Source organism: Euprymna scolopes, chromosome 3 (genome assembly GCF_053919585.1).
Source record: "Euprymna scolopes isolate OS-2025 chromosome 3, ASM5391958v1, whole genome shotgun sequence".
NCBI classification, from domain to species: Eukaryota; Metazoa; Mollusca; class Cephalopoda; order Sepiida; family Sepiolidae; genus Euprymna; species Euprymna scolopes.
Window position 1 is genome coordinate 56,593,901 of NC_136484.1, and position 14,558 is coordinate 56,608,458.

Sequence of the window (14,558 nt, forward strand, 5' to 3'; positions counted from 1 at the left end):
TGTCTCACAAAACAGAAGATTGCAATCAGTTATATCACTTATTACACATTTAAACCATGTATTTCTCAGTCTATCATGCTATCCAGTGTCCAATATATTCAAACACTTTATAAAGATGATGCAAGAGATGACCTGCTATACATGTCCAAACCATCAGAAGTATCAGACATTTGTAATCTCACCAATACCAACTTTCTGATAAAGCATAATTGAAGTTTGCAGCTGGATATTCACGTGATTAATATGTTTGAAGAACCATTTTTCGTTACATTTTTTTTTCCTCTTCTTTGCTACATTTTTATTTTTTTGCTGCATTTTTTACTCTTTTTTTGTTATATTTTTCCTTATTTTTGTTACATTTTTCCACTTTTTTGTTACATTTTTTTGTATTACATTTTCCTCTTTTTTGTTGCATTTTTTCCTTATTTTTGTTACAGTTTTTACTTTTTTGTTATATTTTCCCACTTTTTGTTACATTTTCCTCTTTTTTGTTACATACTTTTCCTCTTTTTGTTGTATTTTTCCCCTTTTTTCTTCACTTCCTAACAACTGGTGGTGGTGGTGATAGGGAAACGTCGATAGTATCACAATCAAAAAATAAAAACAATTTGACATTTATTCTTAAAATAGAATAGAAACGTACAAATTACAGAGTACACAAGCAAAATAAACAGATTTAAAAGTCAAATGATTGATTACATTTGGTATGAAAATAACAAAAAAGAAAAAGAAATCAGAATCAGCTTTTTTCTCTCCAACACCAGATATCCATGTTATTGTAGTTTACCTAAGTTTGAATAGACTTCAAGAATGTATTAGGTTAACACGAAAGTTCTTGTGGAATTAAAAATTTTGATTTCAAATGATGTATTTTCAAATAAGTTTTTTTGTTATAATACCTTTACTTTATATATCATTTTAAAGAGAGTTTTTCTCTCTATCTAATCGTTTAAATTACAATAATATTTAAACAATAATGTCTTCTTTTCAGAACATCAAATACAAGATGGAAAAAAATCAAATACGCACAATTTTCTTATTTCAATTTAAGCTAGGCCGAAAAGCTGCTGAAACAGTTTGCAATATCAATGAAGCATTTGTCCCAGGAACCACTATTGAATGCACAGCACAATAGTGGTTTAAGAAATTTCGTGATGGCAACAAGAGTCTTGAAGATGATGAGTGTAGTGGTCGGCCATCGGATGTTGACAACAATCAATTAAGAGCCTTAGTTGAAGCCAATCCATGCACAACTGTTTCATTGCTTCTGAATTAGACGTTACATATATGATGATTTCCAACCACTTGAGAGAGATTGGAAAGACAAAAAAAATTGATAAATGGGTGCCTCATGAATTGAACAACAACCAAAAGAAATGCCATTATAAAATGTTATCTTCCTTTTTTTTACACAACAAGAACAACCCGTTCCTCGATTGTGTTGTGACTTGCAATGAAAAGCAGCAATGCTCAGTTCAGTGGTTAAATACCAACGAAGCTTCACAACACTTCCTGAAGCTAGAGTTTCACAAAAGAAATAAATATCACAAAAACTACCAGTGATGAACCATCGCGGCAGAGAAGTACTGTCAACAAATGGATGAAATGCATGAGAAACTTTGACAACAACACTCAGCATTAGTCAACAGAAAAAGCCCAATTCTCCTCCATGACAGTGCCTGACCGCATGATTCTAAACTGACCTTACAGAAGTTGAACAAATTGAGTTACAAAACTCTGCCTCATACACTATACTGTTCAGACCTCTCACTTACCAACTGCTATTTTTTCAAACATCGCGACAACTTTCTGCATGAGAAATGCTTCAAAAGCCTTAGTGATATCAAAAACGCCTTCAGTGACTTCATTGTCATTAGAATGTAAGATTTTTATGTTACTGGCATAAATAGACTTGTTTTGCGTTGGCAAAAGTGTGTTGATTCTAATGATGTTTATTTTGATCAATAAATTTTTGTTTGAGCCGAGATATGTTCATTTGAATTTTAAAATTAAAAACCGCAAGAACTTTCTTGTCAACCTGATAGTAACAGATATCAGTTTACGTTTGTAATACTGAGTTTGATTCTTTCATCCCAGATAGTGAGTTTGTATTCAACACAGTGATTATCGCTTAATAATAATAATAATAATAATAATAATAATAATAATAATAATAATGAAAACCTTTGAATGTGGAGACTAACACACATAAGCAACAAGTGCAGACCAGACAAACTGCTGCAGAGGCAAAAACATGAAACGCCACATGTAACCAAGAACATTGATATCTGTAAATTCTCTACCACATCACTGAATGCCTCTCTCAAAAACAAAAAAAAAAAAAGTGTGGCCAAACAGTCAAGTAAAATCAAGGAGGAAGGAAAGACCGAGGAGAGAGCACTGACCAGATCTCTGCTGGATGACAAGAACTGGAACCTTGGGGAAGTTTATTGCCACTCAAATTCCAGTGAAGACCAATAGCCGCTGCCAATGAGAAATCAATGGCAAGCACTGTTGCGATAATGTAAATTTATTTGCAAATACTACCGAAAGAGGTGGAGACTACTGGAAATTTGGAGAGATTTGTTGTCACTCAGCTTCCAGGGAACACCACAGGCTGTTTTCAAGAAGAGATTCTTGATAACCTGTGTGAAAGCTCCTTGTGAGCCAATAATAATAATAATAATAATGTTCTGATGAAACCCTATATTAAATGTATATATATATATATTTACTTGGGTATTACTGCTTATAAAAGCCTGGAGGTTATTCTAGGATCAGGTTTAATGAACGTTAGGTAGGTGATGAGACAACACCGTGACGATCAATAATGGTGGAACTTGGGTAGGTTTCAACTATATAAATGAACTGCTTAATAAGAACTTATTTATATTAGATTTGAAAACAATCATGTTATAGTCAACTAAGTAGCAGTGTCACAGTATTGTTTCACAGATGAACAGTTCCAGGAAAGAAACTTTGCTTATTGAATTTTCATTTAGGTTTAGGCACAGATAGAGGGTAAAGGAAATTGTTCTAGCTAGAATTGTGAATTTAGCTAGAATGTAGCTAGAATTGTGAAATGTTTACAGGGTGGCGGGAAACCATAGATTGACACTCAGTTGAGCATGTACCATAAAAGTAACAATAGAACAGATAAAAAGGGTATATATACCAACATACGATAAGAATTATCTTTATTTTAAAATCTGTAGGCAGAATATATGATGGCTGAAACTGTGAAGAATAAAGTAGATGCAGACGTCAGATGCAAAGAAGCCCAGGAAACGATCAAGAAAGAACAGAATCTTCTTGACCAACAAATCAATGCTTTTTTCCGTGAATACAATAAAGTATTGTAAGTATTATTTAACTTTGAAACTCATAATCAGTGTTGGGGTTCCATATCTTACCAGTAACGTTACTATGTAAGTGGATATAATAGATCCAGCTGAATTTGAACACAAACTGTTAATTTTATACTAGTAACCATTAAACTCTTTACCCACATAATTCTCCTTGGTAGAGACAATGTTTAAAAAAAGTCTATTACTAGTGCTTAAGATATCTAAGTATATTGTGGAGTTAATGCAAGAGGCATCACACGATACATAGCCGATCCAGCTAAGACAGCAAGTATGTAAAACATCCATGATCCAATCAACACCAAGTTTCTGATGAATGAGGATTAAAAAGATCCACTATCCTCGAGTTTCGAAGGCCTCTCTGTACATAGGTTTGTTAGGACAACCTGGTATGAAAATATTTTTTCTTGCAAGTAAATCCTGACTAAATATTCAAAATTACATAGTATTCGAGCTCAAATAAGATCCCCTCTGTATGGCTAGCCAACACTGCCTTTTACAAGGAATGGTGCACTTTCTCCAAGTGATGGTATCTCAAGTAGCAACATGAAACTGGATACTCCACCAGACTAGATAAATTCTTGTCCTGGAATCCAGTAAGACCAAGGGAAAGATATATTATCACATATTTAAATGGTCAATTGGGGAGAGGAAAATTATGTTTTCAACTTCTTTATTAACTCAGTGTTTGTTAGATAAAGAACTTTAATGGCACATTCGAATATCTATCTCATATTTCAAGAGTTAGCTTCAGGTAGGAGACCCCTTTGATTTCTGAAAACTTCAACTGAAAAATAATAAACAGATATACTTCATATCCCAAATCAAAGTTTCAGACCAAGTTTTTTTCTACCCCCTCCCCCAAATGCAGAGAAACGGCTAACTAAGGTTATTTGAGTAAAATTGGTAAAATTAAATTGTTACATAGAACTAAATCCTATATAAAATGGTATTTACAATGCTGTAAATCTACTTGACTCCAGAGTGGAAACACCAGGCAATGTCTCATGCCTGTTGACCATGTGGTTCAATCAAGTTCTAAGCAGTTATATCATTAAGTATTCAAACCAGGTCTTCGTTGGTTTGCATGTTCCCTCGTGCATAAGATATCCAAATGTGTTATAGAGTTGATGCAAGAGGTTGTACACTGTATGTGGCCAAACTATCTTAGGCACCAAAGTGTGTAAGGCAATCATAATCTAAACAACATTAAGTTTTTGATGAAGCACTGTTGAAGGAATTCTTTCTTTCAGTTTGCATCCTCACATTCCATCTGATCATGATATGGTCATTATTAGTGATGGGATGATTCGAATATTTTTCCAATTCCGATACAATTACTGATGCCATACCAAATTCCCAATTCCTGATTCTTTATAAATCTGTAAATATTTAAATCTAAAGTTGTTATTTTCCCCCCGGTTACCATAAAACACATGTTAAATTTGCAGATATTTCTCAAACATAAAACAAACATGGTGGAGGGGGGGGGTGATCTGTGGATTTTAGCTTTATAAGTAGTTAAAATTAATAAATATTTATTATTTTATTATTACTACCAACAGTGGAAGATTTTGTTTTAAACAAAATCAAATTAAAAAAAAAAATGGTTAAAGGAATCGTTTTTGGCTTTGGAAAATATGCACAAATTTTTCCAATTCCCGATTCTGATTAGTCATCCTAACACTAGTCATTATGCTGAAGCCATTGCAGATCAGAAGTACTTGAAGCCCATGTCTGGATGGCAGAGAACACAGATTGAAAAGACTTGTCCTCAAATCTTGAAGTAAATCTACTTAGGTGTAGAGGTTGGCAGAAGCTTCTTAAATTTTCCACAAACAACACAACAGTGAGCAATGAAAGCACATTCACAACCACTACCAGCATTCAACATGTCGCCCATGTAGTGTGTCACTCATGTAGCAACATGTCACACATGTAGCAAAAGGTAGTTACATCAAGTGAGGCATCATTAACATCAACATGTGCCAGCTTTGATGCAGAAAATAATCACTTTTTTTAGATAAATTTGGTGAACTTGTTTATTACAAACTACTGTAAACCATTTGTGAATTTGACATTTCCATGAAACTTCCTTCTTAAGAGGGAGTCGGTTCAACCCATCTAAGGTGAGTGCTGCAGCACCTCATGTGCTTGTTTTCTTTTTTTTTTCAGCAATGCAGCAGAAGAAGCCGAGAAGACATACCATGCAATGACGCAAGGTATCATAAATGGAGAAAAACAGATAAAAGACAATGAAAAAGAACAAGTAATTTTAGCAGTGAAATTAGAGAATTCAAAAACCAAATTCAATATTCTACAAGTCAAAGTAAGAAATTTTATTCACTTATTTTTAGTGTTCACCGTTTGATTCACCATTTTTATTCTATTCATTCTTCCCAATAAGAATGTAAGTTGAAATTCAAATCTCCTTCTCTCTCTCTCTCTCTCTCTCTCTCTCTCTCTCTCTCTCTCTCTCTCTCAGTATATATATATATATACAGTACTGTTTTGCTGTATCACAGCTCATCAGTGCAGCTAGACAGGCAACTATCTCAAGCCAGGATCGAAACCCAACCGCCTGTACGACAGTCAAGGCTTTGAACAATTACGCTATTCAGTAGCTTCTGTGCAGGTAGTGAATTAATGATGTTTTGTCATCGTCCAAATACCTAAGGTCGATTTGTTTACACAAAGAGCATTGCTTAATACGCTAATGGTATACTGCGTATCACTTCCCAATATGCTCAACTCAAGATAAGGAGCATTATAGTCACCCACATACAGTACTGTTTCGCTGTATCACAGCTCATCAGTGTGGCTTATATTTATTTATTTATTTATTTACGTGTGTGTTTCTGGCTTTTAGCTGTTGTTAGCATAGGTTAGGAACCTATGTTGATGTCGGCTAAAAGCTAGAAACCCGCGTGTCCATAGGTATACTTTTATGCATGTAAATAAATAAATAAATACGTCCTATAAAAAATAAGAGTTATTTATTCATATATATATGAATAACAAAAAGAGCTTATAGTTTAAAAAAAAACGTTAAGGTAACATAAAAAAAAAAATAGCATTTCAATGTTATTAATAATGCTAAAAAACGCCAAATATATATATATATATATATATAAAGCAAATAGTAAAATGATTTATGGAAAAATCATTTATTTAGGTGTCAAGAATTAAAATAGGATTTATCCATAAATAATACATGACAAATTGGATTAATACAAATGAGTCAAAAATTCAATGAATAATCAAAGTGTATTTGTTTGAAACCAATGTATGCTGTCTGCTTGTTTTGGGGGTCCTTGAAATCTAATTAATGCCTCTCTGCTAATATGGTATTTCTCTCAACTTCTCTACCCTTAGGGGCTGGGGGAAATGAATGATGCTCCCGAACTCTATATTCATAACACCCTCCCTCTGACTAGAGAAATAAAACTAGAATCAGATGACCAGGCCTTTATGTGCTTCAGACTAAATATGCAACATGATATTAGCTACTTGTATTTTCTGTACCACTCTCCCTCAACCCAGGACTGTACCCTAATAAACAAAGTCTCTGACAGCATAGATATAGCACTCGCCCTCAATACTAGTGCACAAATACATGTGTTTGGTGATTTTAATGTCCACCACAGTAACTGGCTTGGATTCTCTAATTACACAGATGTAGCTGGTAGCACAACACATAGCTTCTCTATATCCCATTCCCTATCTCAGACAGTTACATTTCCAACACGTTTCCCAGACCAGCAAGATCAATATGCCTCACTTCTAGATCTATTTCTGACAACAGTTCCCGATGATTGTACAACAAATGCCCACAGCCCACTCAGGAATGCTGATCATGCTATGATAATGGTAGAAATCACCCTAAATTCTCGCCCTAAAACTAAAGCCCCACAACTTAAAACAACAAGGTATTACAAAAAGGCTGACTGGGAAGCCATCAGGGAACTCATCAGAGATGCCCCATGGCGAAATATCTTTTCTCTTCCAGCTGAACAGTGTGCAAATGAGACCACTGAATGGTTCAAAACTGCAATTGAAGCACATGTTCCCACACGGAAATTCTATAACAAGCCTCACTCTCCCCAATGGTTTACTTCTGCTTGTGCAGCTGGCATTACTCAAAGGCAGCATGTGTTCCACAGATTCAACCGACATAAGTCTAGTTCAAACAGACAGAAGTATGTAGAAGCTAGAAATAATTGTAAGAGAGTAATAGCGACAGCTAAGACAGATTACACTGAAACCACCAGAAAACGCATCGAAGCACAGAAATTAGGAACCCGTGATTTTTTGAAAATCTGCAACAGTGTAGTAAATAATGGGCAGTCAACGATTCCCCCACTATCAAACAATCATAAGGTTGCTTGCACAGCAACCGACAAGGCTAATCTGCTTGCCAGTCGGTTTGCCTCAAACTCCACACTGAACCCGGCAAACCACTCCCTCCCCGACTTTCCTTTGCGGACAGACGCCACACTAGACAATTTGAAAATCACCCCTACTCAGATGCATGGTATCATAAAAAACCTAGACACCTCAAAAGCATGTGGACCAGATCTCATCCCGGCTATGCTATTAAAAAATACTCTGTTGAGGTTGCTCCAGTTCTCTCCAAACTTTACAATAAATCCCTTAACGAATCTTGCTTTCCCGACTGCTGGAAAACCGCTTCCGTGGTACCAGTTTTCAAGAATTCTGGTGAAAGAACTGACCCACTAAATTATCGCCCAATTAACCTCCTCCTGCTTTTCACCAAAATATTTGAGTCCTTAGTTAATCATGCCCTAGTCCAACACCTAACAGCTGCTAAACTCCTGACTGACAATATGGATTCAGGCAAGCCTGTTCAACAGCAGATATCTTAACTGTAGTCTCTGAACGTATATACGGTTCACTGGACAAAACAGGGGAGAGTAGAGCAGTAGCCCTTGATATATATCAAAGGCTTTTGACAGAGTATGGCACGATGGTCTTCTAAGGAAAATTAGATCATATGGTATCACTGGAAGAATACATAATGTAATTAAATCCTTCTTAAATAAGAGAAAAATCCAAGTTGTCCTCGATGGTCGTACATCTAAACAATATGATATAAATGCAGGAGTACCTCAGGAATCTATCCTTGGATCTTTATTATTCCTGATATCCATAAATGACCTCTCTGATAAAATTGTTTTGGAGATGGGTATATTTGTCGATGACACCACTCTATAACAGGCATGAGAGGAAAACAAATGAACACATATCTAAGGAAATGGCAAAAACACTAGAAGATGACCTCTAATCTGTAGTGGAATGGGGAGAAAAATGGATGGTCACATTCAATGCTACCAAGACTAAGCTTGTTTTCTTCAATAACTACAAGAAACCTTCTCTACCACCAATAGCAATGGCCAAAAACACATTGCCTGAAAGTACTTCTTTTAAACTCCTTGGCCTAACGTTTACAAGGAACATGAACTGGAATATATACAATGAGAGCATTGCCAAGGCTGCTCCAAAGAAGGTGGGCTCTCTCTACCATGCTAGAAAATTACTTACACCTGAAAGTATCCTGTACCTCTATAAGGCCACCATTCGCCCATGTATGGAGTACTGTTGTCGCATTTGGGCTGGTGCATCTGCTGCTTGTCTCTCCCTCCTGGACAGGGTTCAAAAGAGAGTCGCCAACCTGAACTGTCATCTAGGCTTCAGCCTCTGTCACATCGACGAAATGTTGCATCCCTCTGCCTGTTCTACAAATACTTTAATGGTGAATGCTCTGACGAACTGCAAGCATTTGTACGTACTTGACGTGACTACCTCTGACAAACCCGACAAGCAACTAAGTCCCACACCTTTACAGTAGAGATCCCTAGGTGTAAGAAAGCCTTTTACTCCAATAGTTTCTTCCCCAAAACTGCAAGTCTTTGGAACTCCCTTCCGGGATTCTGCTTTCCCAACTGTACTGATATGCAGAAGCGCAAGTGTAATGTGAACAAACATATTTCTACTCATTTCCCTTCATAATGCCCCCGCAAATTATGTCCCCGATAGTAGCCTCCTACTTCAAAGTGACACTGTGCCTTGTTTGGGGTGAAAATTGAATAAAAAAAAATTAAAAAAAGAACCTTACTCACGCACTTTGTCACATGCATTAAACGAAACTGGAATCTTAGGAAGATCTCCATCTTTTCAGTAATCATGAGAGCAACCAGATTCACGAAAAACAATTTCCAAAATCTACCTAGCAAATACATCGGGTGAACCAACTGCAAGTGAGATACAAACAACTGCACTTAAAGGGACAGTTAGAATTTTAAAGAGATCTATCGGTTGGAATGTATGAGATAGTGGGTGAATGTCTGGCATCTGGTAGAATGCCCCATCGCTAGATAGGACGAAATAATAAGAAAAAAACAAAAGAAAACAGAAAACAAGCACATAGACACTTATAACTCTTGTTGACTTTTTCTTCAAACATTCTACAATACAAAAAGTTAACTTTTCAAATGAATAATTTACTGAGAAAAAAATTTGTAAATCTCTATAAAATCTATATAATATTCTGCTTGTTCGTTCCTCAGTTTGTCTATATGTTATGTTTTGAAAAAAGCCAAATACAATTTTTCAAGGCCAAACTGCTCAAGAAAGGGCCAAATTCATTAAATTTGACTTTAAAAAGACCAATCTGGCAACCCTGGACAAGGATATGAGAGTGACCTCCCTTTGATGTAGCCTTGTTTTCGAATATCATTATAATAATATATGATTATTGTTGTAATGGAAAGGAACTTGTAGTAATTTCGATGTGCAGCAGTTTTTCACCGTAGAAAGAAATCAGCAAAATATTATGTAAAAAAAGGGAACATTTGAAAGAAACAAGGCAAAAATAGATGAATATTGTCTGCCAAGAGGTGCTGGAATGCAGAACTCATAAACAAAAGTATATTGACCATTTAATGATTTTTTTTTCATTTGTACAGAATATAGAAGAAAAGGAAAATTTGGTGATGCAATTAAAGGAAACGCAACAGATGAAAAAAGTGAACAAGAAAATTGAAGATAATATCGAAGATCTGGTAAAAATATATGCTTAAAATAATTTGTAAGATAATTTCATTTGTTTATTTTATGAAGGGTGGGGGTGATGATGATGCTAAAATGCAATGCAATTTTTAATTATTGATTACTGGGGCTATGACAACAGAATATTTTTATTGTTTTGACTCTCGAGTATATATCCGACACAATTAGACACAGTTAATCAACCAAGAACCACATCACTCTATATAAAAGTATATAAGATATCAATGGATACATACTCGAGAGTCAAAACAATGAAAAGAATTTGCTGTTGTCCTAGGCTTGTTCATTATATACAATTAATTGAACATAAGTTGCGATATGTTTTATGGCAAATCACTTTTTTTGGGGATGATTATTGAAATCGCTCCAGACAAGGTGAGATGCCACTTGATATAAGGAGCTAATGAGAACGAACAACGATAATGCAAAATTAACATATTATATTAAGTTTATATTATAGGACTACAAAATAGACATAACTAATTTTGAGTATGTAATGACTAGGGCTATGACAACAGCATATTCTTTTCATTGTTTTGATTCTTGAATATATATCCGTCACAGTTAAACACAGTTAATCAACTGAGAACCACATCATCTATAAATATAAGAGCGAAAATGTATGTATGTATGTGTGTTTGCTTTTTCTGTGTGTCTACAAAAGGCTTCTTTCAGAGAAGCGGTTGCTCGCTTTCAACTTTTTAAAACTTTTTATATCACATATAAATCGTAATATCTCACAGTTAACAACATTGCTCGCCTGTCTATTTAATTTGCTTGATTTTGGGAAGATAAATATTCAATATTTGTCGCTCGCCGCATGTGGGTTAGTCTTTTTCCTATAACATCTTGGGGGGGGGGGAAGCGTTCAGCAGTAAATGAAATCCCGCAGTCAAACTTGACCTCATTAACTCATTAAAATGAGCACCTGCTAAATCCAAGTAATTAAATAAATTCAAATGTGTTTCCGTAAGCATGTCGCGGTGGGGCAATGGTTAACGTCAAACGTTTTTTTTTTCACAACTTTGCCTCAACAGTTCGGGTTCGATCCTCATACTTACTTTTTTTTTTTACCCCCCCCCCCCACACACACCTCCAAACACCCGGGCAACGCCGGGTACCCCTCGCTAGTTCTATATAAAAGCATATAAGATATCAACGCATGCATAAGTAAGAGTCAAAATAATTAAAAGGATATGCTGTTATCCTAGCCCTAGTAATGACTGTTCATTGGATTTTTGTGTGTTCTATTTCAAATCAATCAGTGTTATTTTGTGATTACAGAAATGTGAATATAATTCAAGGATGCTTGAAATTGATGAAAAAAGGTTAAAACTAGAGGGGGAAATAGAATCATGTACGGAAATCAATCAAGTGCTATCTCGCAAGATTGAAACTATTGAGCATAGAATAGAGGAAAGGTAAGTTTGATATATTTTTCTCTTTCTCCTAATACAGCATGAAAAATATACCTACTGTATACAAGGTCTTTGGAAATCGTTGGCATAATTTCAGGATTACATTTTACTAGCAGGGAGACCCGACGTTGTCTGGGAGTGAATGATGATCAACGAATGTTTCACTCTCGCATATTTTTATTGTTATTGAAATCGGTGAAATTGCCTATTTTTCAATCAAATCGATTAATTGCTTGCTCTAGTTGGAGACCCATCATAGTACACTGGAAGGAAGCTTCGCATGCCTCTCCACAGTGACTTAATCCACAATACATTGTTGTCTACATTGCAGTGTAGAGAACCTACTGCTGATTTTATAAAATATTTTTTTATATATAATGACTTCAATTAAAGTTTAAAATGCAAAAGTCAAGTATCATACTCTAAAGAGAAACTGATTTCGAATGTGTAAAGAACCTACTAATGATTTTATATGCCTGGCCTTACTGCTTGCGTGGTGATAATGGTTTGAATTTAAGTTTAAAATGTAAAAGTCAAGTATCATAATACAGCTGTGCTTTAAACAGAAACATTTATTTCGAACATGGTCCTGTCATATCAGAGAAACTACTGTTGATTTTATATGCCCAGTCCCGTCGGCTTGTGTGGTACTAAAACTTCTCAAATGTACTTGTGATGTTAGGCTGTGTAAGTTGCAATATGTTTTATGGCAAATCACTTTTTTGGGGGATGATTATTTTTTCTTTACTGAAATCGCTCCAGACAAGGTGAGATGCCACTTGATATAAGGAGCTAATGAGAACGAACAACGATAGCACAAAAGTAACATATTATATTAAGTTTACATTATAGGACTACAAAATAGACATAATTTTGTCAAAATCACTTGTTCCTTGCGTTTTTGGATTATTTTGATTATCGATACTTATCAAAGACATTCTGATACAAAACCTATCTAAGAACACTGCCAGTTACATAAAGTACCTTCATGTGAAATTTTATCAAAATTGACCCAGCTGTTTTTGAGTCTATAGGTAACTTCACACACACACACCTTTTATATAATAGTCGATAGAAATATAGATAGATAGATATGTCCAAAGGAGTTCTTTGTGTAGGAGTTGCTTTTATAATAGCACTTAATTTCTTGTATGGAAGGGTGGAACAATAAATTTTTCACCGTAAAGAAAACAACACTACAGCTTTATTTTAAAACTTTTATTGAAAAAAATCAATTCAGGTAACTTGATTATGAAGTAGAGCTGACATTTATTTAATGTAGCCGCCTTCAGCCTCAATCACTGCCTCGATATGGATTCAGAACTAGGAGCATGCCTTTTCCACAAGTGCCGGCGGGAGGTCGCTGAATACTCAGCAGATGGTGGCAATCAGGCTGGCTTTGGTGTTATGGGAGGTCATGTTGGTGATGCTCTCAACATATGATCAAATGAAGTAGTCCAGTGGGTTCGGATGGGGGGGGAGGGGGGTAGTGAAAGAACGGTACAAAGCACTCCTTCTGAAGCCAGCCTGGGTCTCTTTGGATTTGTGGTCCAGCACTGAGTCCTGCTGCCATACCTAGAATCTGCCAGCAGGGGCTCACCACACTCTTCAGCATATCCAGGTACACATTGGTGTTGGCTTTCAAGCCGACTTTGAAAATGTGAGGTGGCATGATGTGGCCCTCACTTGAAACCACACCAAAGACCATAACCGTGGCCAGAAACTTCGTTGAACTGTGCCCTCAAATGTTGAGCAATCTAGATTTGTATTTTTAGTGTGCTGGCAATGGTCCTATCTTCATAACTTGGATCGGTAGAGAGCATGAGCTGTGTTAATCATATTTATTTCCTGAATTTGGTGTGTTGTTTTCTGCTACTTGAAATAAGAAGGAACCAACATTCACAGTAGATGTTGACCAAGTTTCCATGTTGGTTAATTTTGTTGATTTATGTAACAGCACCAGTCCAGTTTTTTTTACCTATAATCTTGTCACAGGTGTAGTAGTATATTCCATATGTAGAAATAAGAGTGCTCTCTCACACACACATGCATAATCATGTTGACACACCAGTTCTCGTCAGATCACCAAGGTTAAACAGCAATGAGCCTGGCCAATATCAGATGGGTGACCATTTGGGAAAGCTAAGCACTGTATGTACCATGCTGAGTCGTAGAAATTTCCAAGTTGGTACCTGGGAGCGCAGTTAACTCACAGGGGGATATACACCCCCGAATCAAGATAGAAAGCCACAGGAAACTACTGTCTTTACTCGTCTTCTTGTGATTATCATGGCACTACAATTTGGAGAGCCGTGGTCGTCAACACTGTTAAAACAGCAGTGCCACTGCACGCATGCATCACACACATTGTGCATATTTAATGTTTGCAGTAAACAATATTGATAAATATTTGGTTCAATGGCGTTTAACTCAGAAACCAAGCATTTCCAGAACTCTATACATAGTATAGAACACGATCCTGAAGTTACGTCATCGATTTTCAAAACATCCCGTACAGTTTAAACACATTGGTTTATAAAAAAAAATGTTTTGCCTGGAGACAAATATAAGTTTTTGTTGTTGGTGAATTCAAATTTTCAAACAGTTTTGTTCTATCAGGTCTCGGCTTTTTTCTTTCACGCATTCCATTTTTACTATAATCTTAATCCATTATATAGAATGCAAA

The 14,558-nt window shown here is 35.8% G+C and overlaps 1 protein-coding gene across 1 annotated transcript in view; it reads left to right on the plus strand.

The window, feature by feature from the left end:
• The window catches only part of LOC145255582 (uncharacterized), a 120,435-nt gene that overhangs the window by 48,594 nt on the left and 57,283 nt on the right, over positions 1–14,558 (plus strand). Inside the window, exons 8-11 of the mRNA XM_080114057.1 lie at positions 3,216–3,358; positions 5,541–5,694; positions 10,352–10,447; positions 11,739–11,875. Coding sequence (XP_079970183.1) covers positions 3,216–3,358; positions 5,541–5,694; positions 10,352–10,447; positions 11,739–11,875 — 530 coding nt within the window. The remainder of the gene's footprint in view (positions 1–3,215; positions 3,359–5,540; positions 5,695–10,351; positions 10,448–11,738; positions 11,876–14,558) is intronic.